This window comes from Somniosus microcephalus, chromosome 10 (genome assembly GCF_052327205.1).
Source record: "Somniosus microcephalus isolate GS21.2 chromosome 10, FLI_Smic_1.0, whole genome shotgun sequence".
NCBI classification, from domain to species: Eukaryota; Metazoa; Chordata; class Chondrichthyes; order Squaliformes; family Somniosidae; genus Somniosus; species Somniosus microcephalus.
In genome coordinates, this window is record NC_140996.1 from 130345611 (window position 1) to 130358548 (window position 12938).

Below are 12938 nucleotides of genomic sequence, written 5' to 3' on the forward strand. Positions count from 1 at the left end.
TTGCAGCTGGTCAAATAATTTTTGCTCATATGCCCTTTCCCTTCCAACCAAAAAAAGTCAGGAAGAGTATGCACTGCAAAGCTGACAGAATTTTGTGTAAAATCCACTGGCAGAAATGTGGTTTGCTTTGTATGAACTGTAGATATTTTCTATACAGTTTAATATTCAGTGATGTCCTATCTTTATTGTGTTGCTCATCAGAGTGTACAAGAGAGGAGCAGAGACAATACTCTTCATGTAAATCAGGGTTGGCGCTGAATGTAGTATGATCTTGAAAAGGAAGCACATGTGCAGACCCCTCATGGGTTTCTGTTCTCCTCCCCTCTAAGAACTCTGCTCTGAAACACCGCTACAAAAATAAAGTTGAGACCAAATAGCTGTTGGCTCTGTTAATAACAAGTAGAGAACAAAATGCCACTGCTGATTATTGTAAGACAGCTATATATTGTATAATTTTGCAACATGTGAAAATATTTAAATTGACTAAATAGGCACTTTTGGGACCGACTTTACCTAGTCTGTATAGACAGGCAGTATATTAATGCAGATTTTAATTTGATTAATTTGTGGATATTTGCATATTACATTAGGGGACCTGTTTAATTAGGTCAGCATACTGCAGTAGTAGAGATTGATGTATACCTGCGGGATATGCCACAATTCATAAGAACATAAGAACATAAGAAATAGGAGCAGGAGTAGGCCAATCGGCCCCTCGAGCCTGCTCCGCCATTCAATAAGATCATGGCTGATCTGATCCTAACCACCAATCCACTATCACAGAACCATCTCCTGAATCTAACAGAATTAGACACACGAAATAGGAGCAGGATCAGGCTACATGGCCCCTGGGCCCGCTCCACTACCCACAGGGCCATGACTGATCCGAACCTAGACTCATGTCCAAATTCCTGCCCGCTCCCCATAACCCTTAATTCCCTTTACTTCTAGGAAACTGTCTATTTCTGTTTTAAATTTATGTAATGATGTAGCTTCTACAGCTTTTTGGGGCAGCATATTCCATGGACCTACCACCCTCTGAGTGAAGTAGTTCCTCCTCATCTCAGTTTTGAAAGAGCAGCCCCTTATTCTAAGACTATGCCCCCTAGTTCTAGTTTCACCCATCATCGGGAACATCCTCCCCGCATCCACCCGATCCAACCCCTTCACAATCTTATATGTTTCAATAAGATCGCCTCTCATTCTTCTGAACTCCAATGAGTAGAGTCCCAATCTACTCAACCTCTCCTCATATGTCCATCCCCTCATCCCCGGGATTAACCGAGTGAACCTTCTTTGTACTGACTCGAGAGCAAGTATGTCCTTTCTTAAGTATGGACACCAAAACTGTATGCAGTATTCCAGGTGCGGTCTCACCAATACCTTGTACAACTGAAGCAATACCTCCCTATTTTTATATTCTATCCCCCTAGCAATGAAAGCCAACATTCCATTGGCCTTCTTAATCACTTGCTGCACCTGCATACTAACCTTTTGAGTTTCGTGCACCAGGACCCCCAGATCCCTTTGTACTTCAGTACTTTCCAGTTTCTTGCCATTAAGATAATAACTTGCTCTACGATTTTTCCTGCCAAAGTGCATAACCTCACACTTTCCAGTATTGTATTCCATCTGCCAAATCTCTGCCCACTTACTTAGCCTGTCTATGTCCCCTTGCAGGTTTTTTATGTCCTCCTCACTCACTACTTTCCCTCCCATCTTAGTATCATCTGCAAACTTTGATATGTTACACTCGGTCCCCTCCTCCAAATCGTTAATATAGATTGTAAAAAGTTGGGGACCCAGCACTGACCCCTGTGGAACACCACTAGTTACTGATTGCCAGTCTGAGAATTAACCATTTATCCCAACTCTCTGCCTTCTGTTGGATAGCCACTCCTCTATCCATGCCAGAATATTACCCCCAATCCCGTGATTTTTTTATCTTAAGCAATAATCTTCTGTGTGGCACCTTGTCAAATGCCTTTTGGAAGTCTAAATACACTACGTCCACTGATTCCCCTTTATCCACCCTATATGTTACTTCCTCAAAGAACTCCAGCAAATTTGTCAAACATGACTTCCCCTTCATAAAACCATGCTGACTTTGTCCTATTAAATTATGATTATCCAAATGTCCTGTTACTGTCTCCTTAATAATGGACTCCAAAATTTTACCTACCACAGATGTTAGGCTAACCGGTCTATAGTTTCCAGCCTTCTGTCTACTGCCCTTTTTAAATAAGGGTGTTACATTAGCAGTTTTCCAGTCTGCCGGGACCTTTGCCGAGTCCAGAGAGTTTTGGAAAATTATTACCAATGCATCCACAATCCCTACTGCCACTTCCCTCAAGACCCTAGGATGTAAGCCATCAGGTCCAGGTGATTTATCTGCCTTGAGTCCCATTATTTTACCGAGTACCACTTCCTTAGTGATTTTAATCGTGTTTAGCTCCTCCCCCACTTTAGCCCCCTGTTTGTCCAGTGTTGGGATATTCTTAGTGTCTTCTACTGTAAAGACTGATACAAAATATTCATTCAGTGTTTTTGCCATCTCCATATTTCCCACCATTAATTTCCCAGTCTTATCCTCTAAGGGACCAACATTTACTTTAGCCACCCTTTTTCTTTTTATATAACGATAAAAACTCTTACTATCTGTTTTTATATTTTTTGCTAATTTACTTTCATAATCTATCTTCCCTTTCTTAATCAATCTTTTTGTTATTTTTTGCTGTCTTTTAAAGTTTTCCCAATCCTCTATCCTCCCACTAGATTTGGCTACCTTATATGCCCTTGTTTTTAGTTGAATACTATCCTTAATTTCTTTACTTAGCCACGGATGGCTGTCTTTTCTTTTACACCCTTTTTTTCTCAGTGGAATATATTTTTTTTGGAAGTTGTAAAATAACTCCTTAAATGTACACCACTGATCATGTATCGTCTTACCCTTTAATCTATTTTCCCAATCCACTCGACTCAATTCCGCTCTCATACCTTCATAGTCTCCTTTATTCAAGCTTAGCACGCTTGTTTCAGATCCAACCTTCTCACCCTCTAATTGAATATGGAATTCAACCATGTTATGGTCACTCATTCCAAGGGGATCCTTTACTGGGACATTTTTAATTAATCCTGTCTCGTTACACAGGACCAGATCTAAGGTTGCTTGCCCCCTGGTCGGTTCAGTTACATACTGCTCAAGAAACCCATCCCTAAGCACGGTGGCATAGTGGTTAGCACTGTTGCCTCACAGCGCCAGGGACCCGGGTTCGAATCCGGCCTCGGGTGACTGTCTGTGTGGAGTTTGCACATTCTCCCCGTGTTTGCGTGGGTTTCCTCCGGGTGCTCCGGTTTCCTCCCACAGTCCAAAGATGTGCGGGTTAGGTTGATTGGCTATGATAAATTGACCCTTAGTGTTAGGGGGATTAAATACGTGGGGTTACGGGGATAGGGTGGGATATGTGTCGGTGCAGGCTCGATGGGCCGAAATGGCCTCTATCTGCACTGTGGGGTTCCTGTGATTCCTGTGATTCCTGTGATAATACACTCAATGAACTCATCCTCAAGGCAGCCCTGCCCAATTTGATTTGTCCAATTAATATGATAGTTAAAATCCCCCATAATTATAGATGTTCCCTTATTACAAGCCTCAACTATTTCCTGATTGATGCTCCGTCCAACAGAGTTGCCACTGTTCAGAGGCCTATAGACTACGCCCACTAATGTTTTTTTCCCCTTATTATTCCTTACCTCCACCCAAACTGTTTCATTATCCTGATCTTTTGACCCAATATCATTTCTCTGTATTACAGTGATTCCTTCCTTTATTAACATAGCTACCCCACCTCCCCTTCCTTCCTGCCTGTCCTTCCTGATCGTTAAACAACCTGGTATGTTTAATTCCCAGGCATTGTCACCCTGCAGCCATGTTTCTGTAATGGCCACAAGATCATACCCATATGTAATAATTTGTGCCATTAACTCATCTATTTTGTTACGAATGCTACGTGCATTCAGATAGAGAACTTTCAAAGATGTTTTGTGACACTTAGTTCCTGCTTTTGCCCTTTTTATTACTTTACCTTTTACTCCATACCTTCTGCCCCTTCCTGACACGCTCTGGTTTTCAATTTCCTCACTGCTACCTAAGTCTATGACCTTCTCTGTTGTCATTTTTATTATTTGCTCTCTAGGAACCTCCCCCCAACTAGTTAGTTTAAAGCCCTCTCTACAGCCCTAGTTATATGATCCGCCAGGACTCTAGTCCCAGCACTGGCCAAGTGAAGCCCATCCCAACGGGACAGCTCCCTCCTGCCCCAGTACTGGTGCCAGTGTCCCAGGAAGCAAAACCCATTTCTCCCACACCAGTCTTTGAGCCACGCATTTAACTCTCTAATTTTATTTGTCCTCGCCAAATTCGCTCGTGGCTCAGGTAATAATCCAGAGATTATTACCCTTGTGGTTCTGCTTTTTAATTTGGCCCCTAGCTGCTCAAACTCCCTCAGCAGAACCTCCTTCCTTGTCCTATCTATGTCGTTGGTACCAACATGGACCACGACAACTGGATCCTCCCCCTCCCACTCCAAGTTTCTCTCCAGTCCAGAGAAGATGTCCTTAACCCTGGCACCGGGCAGGCAACACAGCCTTCGGGACTCTCGCTCTCGGCTGCAAAGAACTCTATCTATCCCCCTAACGATACTATCCCCTACCATACAACGATACTATCCCCTACCACTACAACATTTCTTTTAACTCCCCCCACTTGAATGGCCCCCTGCTCCACGGTGCTGTGGCCAGGTTGCTCATCCTCCCCGCAGTCCCTGTTCCCAACCCCACAGGGAGTAAGAGCCTCGAACCTGTTGGACAAGTGCAAGGGCTGCGGCTCCTCCAACACTACCTCCTGGATCCCCGTACCTGCCTCACTTCTAGTCACACCACCCTGACCCTGGCCACGGACTACATCTGAATTAATTAATCTATTTGGTGTGAATACCTCGTGATACACAGAGTCCAGGTAACTCTCCCCCTCCCTGATGTGTCTCAGTGTTTGAAGCTCGGACTCCAGCTCTTCAACACGGAGCCGGAATTCCTCGAGCAGCCAACACTTACTGCAAATGTGATCACCGTGAGCATCAATGGTGTCCACCAGCTCCCACATATTGCAGCAGCAACACATCACCTGATCTCCCATTCTATGTAATTAATTAAATTTATTAATATTATTCTTAAATACCCTCTGCCCCGATTCTAGATGGTGAATATCACACCTTAGAAACTATAAACCAAAGAGATTTAAGCTTCAAAAGGGAGAAATACTCACCAACCAATCACTTACCCACTTTCTGGTGACGTCACACTTGGATTAATTTTTACCTCTCTCCTTCCCTCCGAGTTCCCAGATTGGAGACTGGTCGGCCTTACCTGGTCTCTGGGGCCTTTTATAGCCCCACTCTGCCGCTCGAGTTTCCCGCCGACGCTGTGAGGCCTTACCTGGTCTCTGGGGCCTTTTATAGCCCTGCTCTGCCGCTCGAGTTTCCCGCCGACGCTGTGAGGCCTTACCTGGTCTCTGGGGACTTTATTAGCCCCGCTCTGCCGCTCGAGATTCCCGCCGACGCAGTGAGGCCTTACCTGGCCTCTGGGGACTTTTATAGCCCCGCTCTGCCACTCGAGTTTCCCGCCGACGCTGGTTTGTCTGAGTTTGTCTGAGACTGTCACTTTAAAATTGTCACATGTGAGGCAGCATCCTGTAAAAGGTGTGAAAAAAGGACATATAAGAAGTTTGTAATAAAACTCATGATATGACATATAAATCTAAAGAAAGAACTTGCATTTACAGCACCTTTTATGACCTCAGGACGTCCCAAAGTGCTTTGCAGCCACTGAGGTACTTTTGAAGTGTAGTCACTGTAGGAAATGGTGCAGCTAATTTTCGCACAGCAAGGTCCCACAAACAGCAATGTGATAATTACCAGATAATTTGTTTTATTGATGTTGGTTGAAGGATAAATATTGGCCAGGACACCGTGAAGTACTTCCCTACTCTTCTTCAAAAGAGTGCCATGGGATCTTTTACATCCACAGAGGGCAGACGCAATTTAATGTCTCATTCAAAAGACGGCACTTCGAAGTGTCAGCCTAGATTTTCCCCAGCTTCCACTTGGTTGGCCTGCACTTGTTTCATTCTATTCTTATCTATCCAGTCATAGCCAGACAATCACCTGCAATGGCTACTCTACCTGCTCCCATATCATTACCTCTGGTGTCCCCCAAGGATCTATCCTTGGCCCCCTTATATTTCTCATCTGCATACTTCCCCTCGGTGACATTATCCTATAACACAACATCAGGTTCCACATATATGCTGAAAACAACCAGCTGTACCTCACCACCACCTCTCTCGACCCCTCTACTGTCTCTAAATGTCAGACTGCTTGTCCGACATCCAGTACTGGATGAGCAGAAATTTCCTCCAACTAAATATTGGGAAGACCAAAGATCATGGGCTGGATTTTCATTGAGGTGTCGGGTAGGAGGCGGGACTACAACTTTCGGGGTTGTAGTCCCGCCTCCATCGAGTTGTGGCCAATCCACGCGATTTTGACTTGATTGACCTTGTTGAGCCCCCCCCAGCAGGCTCAGCAGACCAATTAAGGGCCACCCGGCAACAGGTGACATCACAGATTTATATTTCATCTGTCAAGACCTTTTGACAGATGAAATATCAGCGTTTCACAGCTGTTTGAAGCTGTCAAACACTGACAATCAGGTTAATTCCTTCCTCTCAGGATGATTTAGAGATCTCCCCAGAACAGAAAGCTGAATGCTGCAATTTTTGACAGCTCGCAGCCATTCTGCTTTCTGTGCCGGTGAGATGAGGGACTCCCGAGACCTGAAGGAAGGAAGGAAGGCTGTAAAGGTAAGTAAAGGTATGTAAAACTTCTTTAAACACTTTACACACACCAAACACACTTACCTTTGCACTCATGCACCCATCACTCACCTGAACACCGGACATCTCGACCCCTCTAAGCCCTTCATCCCGACGGTCTGCCTCCTCTAACTTGGCATGGTTTGAAGCTGTCGGGAATACCACACTTCAACATTAAAAATAGCGATTAGGCTAAAAACTGCCTGTTAACTACCTGTTAACAGGCAGTTAATTTGCACTAATCCCCTTCCCACCTCGGGGAGGCGGGTCCCAGTGCGGGTCGGGTACCCGCCTCCTTTGAAACTGGCATGGAGGCGGGTTGGGTGCGGGATGGGTTCGTGCCCCCCAATTTCGGGATTTTAACCCCCCACGCACCTCCAATCCCACCTCCACGGCCCATTGAAAATCCTGCCCATTGTCTTCGGTCCCCGCCACAAACTTCGTTCCCTAGCCACCAAGTCCATCCCTCTCTGGCAACTGTCTGAGGCTGAACCCTGTCGTATTTGACCCCGAGATGAGCTTCCATATCTTAGCTCACACTAGGTCCCGTTCACCCATCACCCCTGTGCTCGCTGACCTACATTGGCTCCTGGTTGAGCAACACCTCGATTTTAAAATTCTCATCCTTGTTTTCAAATCCCTCCATGGCCTCACCCCTCCCTATCTCTGTAACGTCCTCCAGCCCTACAACCCTCCGAGATATCTGCGCTCTTCCAATTCTGGTCTCTTGTGCATCCCCGATTTTAATTGCTCCACCATTGGTGGCCGTGTCTTCAGGTGCCTGTGAGGAGCCTTGGGATATTTTACTACATTAAAGGTGCATATGTAAATGCAAGTTGTTGTTGTTTGAAGTGGGACTTGAACCCACCACCTTCTGGCTCAGAGGCGAGAGTGCTACCATTGAGTCACGGCTGACACCTATAATCTGTTCTGGACTGTGTAAGAATGTCGAGTGGCAAAACATTTCAGATAAAAACCTTGTGCCCCTTATTTCTCTAGGTCAAGAACGATTTGGGAACATGACCAGAGTGTATTACAGAGAGGCTATTGGAGCATTTATTGTCTTCGATGTTACACGAACCACAACATTTGAAGCAGTGTCCAAATGGAAGGATGATCTGGACTCAAAATTGACTCTCCCTAATGGCAAACCGGTCTCTGTTGTCCTACTGGCAAACAAATGTGACCAAGGGAGCGAGCCCTTAGCTGCCAATCCTGGAAAAATTGAACAGTTCTGCAAGGATCACGGATTTGTCAGCTGCTTTGAAACTTCAGCAAAGGTAAAATTAATTATTAGCTTGCCAGGTGGTAATTGCAACAAATCAAGAAAATGGTAATTATAACAAATTACACAGAAATGCAAAGCAGCAATCAGCCCAGAAACTTTATTATGCATTAAAATTAACAGTGCTTAAAAGGAGAATTGTATTTACCCAAATTACTTCATAATTCTGAATGATATCAATGGTGAAAGAAGGGCTCTGGAAACAGACATTGACTCCCCATGATGTTGGGAAGAGACCTCATGGAAGACCAGAGCTGAATGGTGGGACTGGATAGGCGAAGACTAGACTGAAGGAGTAACCATGGAGAGACAGATATGGCAGAGAAGAGGGCACAATATTAAGATAGCATCTAGAGCCAATCTGATTCTGTTGACAGACCATAGACGAATTGACTGATGTGATAACAACAATGGGAATGGTGGGCTCTGGTAAATACTCTCCATTTATGATACCACTGGAGCAGAGCCTCATCATGTTACAAGATATCTGATCCAGGTTGTTTCTCACCCATAGTGGGAAGCATAAACACAGTGACAAGGGACAACCAAGAAGTACCGATAAATGTGCAGAATGTTCTATTCATGTCACATTATATGACAATTCAGCCGAGTGGTTCCCATTTAAATCTACATTTAGCAGTCCAGAAATGATTAGTAAACAATTGTAAAATGCAAGAAAGAGCAAGGCAGAGTCACAAATGGTTGAGCTAAAAATTGAGGACAACTTTTATATTTAAGAAAGTAAAATGCTATATTTAAACTAATAGCAGCTCTGCATCCTGGTTGTAACCATTGTGTGAGATTCCACAGTAATGATGCCACTGTACTGTTTGGTGAACTAATAATGGCAAAGAGGGTCAAAACCAAACAACAGTGGTTGGTAAGCAGATGCATCAGGCTGTAGGTCACATTCGCAGGTTTGCGTGCGCACACTGTGGTGTAAAGTTCATTCCCAATCATGGATATGGAGCCTGATGAATCCCTGCATACTTCCTGATGTATAGGATTATTTTTAAGCGTCTTTTTATGCCAACATAAAGTTAGAGGGTTGAATTTCACCAATAGGTATGGGTATTATGTGTGCAGGATTTGTATTTCAGCTGTTGCTTCTTGCAAGGTTGTCCGATTCCTGTAAAACAAAAAGGAAAAACTGCAAATGCTAGAAATCTCCAATAAAACTGGAAATAATGGGAATACACTAGTTGGTTGTTTTTATAATTCAGCAGCAACAATGGCAGCAACAACTTGTATTTATATAGTTCCTTTTAATGTAGGAAAATGTCCCAAGACACTTCACAGGAACACAATCAGACAGAAATTGAGCCAAAGAAGATGTTAGGAGGGCTGGCCAAAAGATTGGATAAAGAGATAAGTTTTAAGGAGGGTCTTAAAGGAGAGGATAGGTAGAGAGGTGGATAGGCATAGGAAGGGAATTCCAGAGCGTGGGGCTTAGACAGCTGAAGGCACGGCTGCCAACGGTGGGGCAAAGGGAGGGAGAGATGCACAAGAGGTCAGAGTTGGAGGAGTGCAGATTTCTTAGAGGTTTATAGACCTGCAGGAAGTTACAGAGATAGGAAGAGGCAAAGCTATGGAGGGACTTGAACACGAGGATGAGAAATTTTAATTGGAAGCGTTAGGGGACCTGGAGCCAATGTCAGTCAGCAAGCACAGGGGTGATGGGTGAGCAGGACTTGGTGCAGGAAAGGTTTTGGGCAGCAGAATGGGTAATGATTATTTCAATGGATGGAATAGAACAATCAATGATAGGTCAGTGGAATTAATTGATGTATGCATCTTATTTTCAGCCGTTTTTTGGGAAACGGAATACTTTTTGGTTCAGATACGAGCGTCACCATTAAGCACACTCTGGTCAGGTATAACACAGATCAGATACAAAGGAAAGGATGAAAAATGTGCTTATGCCATAACTAACATCAGAAGAATATCCCTGCTGTACCAGTGTGAAGTCTTCCATTTCCAACACCAGCCAGCTTTCTAGACTTTCAGAATAAGAATACAATTTGAGCCAAGTTGTGAATACTCTTGTTTTGTGTATATTTCACCTTTGGGAACTGGGTTGCAACTGTTCAGAAGAATTTAACGTTAGTCCTCGGGGGGGTTGGTGGGGGGTGGCGGTGAATTCAGCTTGATTGAGGCAATAAATTTTGACTTCCGGGTTTTGCAGCTGTGCAGCGGGTATTGTAGTGTATGTACCTTTAAGGGGAGAACTACTTTTTACAGCTCCTGTATACTGTAGTACCGGCAGTGACCACACCTGTATATAAACCCTGAGTAGGGATCTGTACTGTTAGTTTTAGAGTAACCCTCATCCAGTAAACACCTGTTGATTGTTCCTCTGCAGTCTCTGTCTATTTCTTGAAGGACACCATACATCAAGATTCACGAATTTAACATTGGCGACGAGGCGATTCGAACCTACCTGCAACTCTGCAGAGGAAGGCCGATTCCAGAGGCACGGGCGTCGACCATCCGGCGGAGACTCCAGCGAGGCGGGCTGGCAACAGGTACGGCGCAGACCTTCCCGCACAGCGGCGGCTAGAGCCGACCGACGGCACAGGAAAAGGCCGAGCAGCGTTGACGGGAGCAGAGAGAGAGGGTAAAGCACATAGGGCGCAGCCGTGGTTCAGGACCGAGTGGCGTCAACGAGAGAGGCGCGCAGGAAAACGCGCAGAGCGTGGCCGGTGTTCAAGGGTTGAGCAGCGTCCATGGGGGAAGAAAGGAAAGCGCGGGAGATGCCATTTGAGCCGCAGCGGAGAAGAAGGGAGCGCGTGGGAGACGCCATTTTTGTGCCGCAGCGGAGAAGAAGGAAAGCGCGGGAGATGCCATTTGAGCCGCAGCGGAGAAGAAGGGAGCGCGCGGGAGACGCCATTTTTGTGCCGCAGCGGAGAAGAAGGGAGAGCGCGGGAGACGCCATTTTTAGCCAGTCTAACCACACCCAGGGATGCCGAAGAGTGGCAGTGTCACAGCGTTCGACAATGAAGTTGAAGATTGGGCGACATATGTAGAATGCATAGAAGTGTACTGCAAGGCGAATTAAGTGCCAGATGCCAGGAAAGCACTGGTATTGTTGAATTCCATGGGTGCAAAAATGTATGGCTTACTGCGAAACCTAGTAACCCCAGAGAAGCCAGTGGAAAAGGATTTTGAAAGCATAGTGGCAATCCTACAGGACCACTTAAACCCCACACCGCTGCTGATAGCAGAAAGATTTAAGTTTCACAAAAGGAACCAGCATAAAGACGAAAGTAATGCTGAGTATTTAACGGAACTGCGCAAGCTATCAAAACACTGCCAGTTTGGAACGGGACTAGCAGATACTTTAAGGGACAAGTTTGTGTGTGGGCTTCAAAGTGAAGGAACACAGAAACGGCTTCTATCAGAAAAGGATCTTACGCTGGACAAGACTTTCAGCATGGCAGTATCAGACGAAGCAGCCGCACGGGGCACTGCAGAAATACAACGGAGACCGCAAGAATATGGCACAAATGAAATGTCATATGGAGCAGTGAAGTGTTATCGCTGCGGCAGAACAACACACGACCATAAGGATTGTTGGTTGAAGGACCAAGTGTGCAGACAGTGTGGAAAAGTAGGACACATAGCAAGAGTCTGCAGGTCGGGAAAGGAAACCAGCAGCAAGAAATCTCCACAGGAGAAGTACAAAAAGGTACATAAGGTGACGGAGAGTAGTTCAAACGAACAGAAAATTGATACAGACTCTGGAAGCAAGGAGCTGGGTTGTCTGAAACTACATAATGTAATCAAAATGGAGGATCACCAAACTATCTGGGTCACGCTCAAGATAGACGGAGTCCAAGTGAAAATGGAATTGGACACAGGGTCAGCCCAGCAGTCATAAACCGAATGGACTACAAGCGGCTATTCTCACATATACCCTTGAAAGATACAGAGATTGTCTTGAAGACGTACATGGGGCAAAAAGTCTACCCCAAAGGAAAAATAAGGGTGAACGTTATATATAACGGCAAGGAAACACCAAAAATGGACCTATATGCATTGCCAGATGGAGGACCACCACTACTAGGACGTGAATGGATCCGGAAGATACAGCTAGATTGGCATTCCATACAAGCACTGACTGTAGATGCCAAAAAGGATGACGACGTCACACCTGGACGACTGTCAAAAATGCTAACTGACGCACAAGAAGTGTTCCAGGAGGGACTCGGAACACTAAAAGGCATAACAGCGACGATCAAAATAGAGGAAAATGCAAGCCCAAAGTTTTTTAAGGCCAGACCGGTGCCTTATGCGATTCGCCCAGCTGTCGAAGCAGAGCTGGAAGGTTTGGAACGTTCTGGAGTACTGTCCAACGTGGACTGGAGCGAGTGGGCTACACCCATCGTTCCTGTAATGAAGAGGTCGTTGAGTAATACGCCTGGGGAACCAAAGAAGGTTCGCATCTGTGGGGCCTTTAAGGTGACAGTGAACCCAGTCCTTCACACGGTACAATATCCGCTTCCGCGGATTGAAGATATTTTCGCCTCGCTATCTGGAGGAAAACGCTTCACTAAGATTGATCCGGCCCAGGCATACCTGCAAATGGAGGTAGAAGAAGCCTCAAAACAGTACCTCACGATCAACACTCATAAAGGTCTCTACCAATATAATCGGCTGGTGTTCGGGGTAGCATCAGCTCCGGCTATTTGGCAAAGGGCAATGGATCAAGTCCTGCAAGGG

The 12938-nt window shown here is 45.3% G+C and overlaps 1 protein-coding gene across 1 annotated transcript in view; it reads left to right on the plus strand.

Annotated features, from left to right (window-relative positions):
* The window catches only part of rab38a (RAB38a, member RAS oncogene family), a 106871-nt gene that overhangs the window by 68327 nt on the left and 25606 nt on the right, over nucleotides 1–12938 (plus strand). The window contains exon 2 of the mRNA XM_085998805.1: nucleotides 7931–8211. Coding sequence (XP_085854931.1) covers nucleotides 7931–8211 — 281 coding nt within the window. The remainder of the gene's footprint in view (nucleotides 1–7930; nucleotides 8212–12938) is intronic.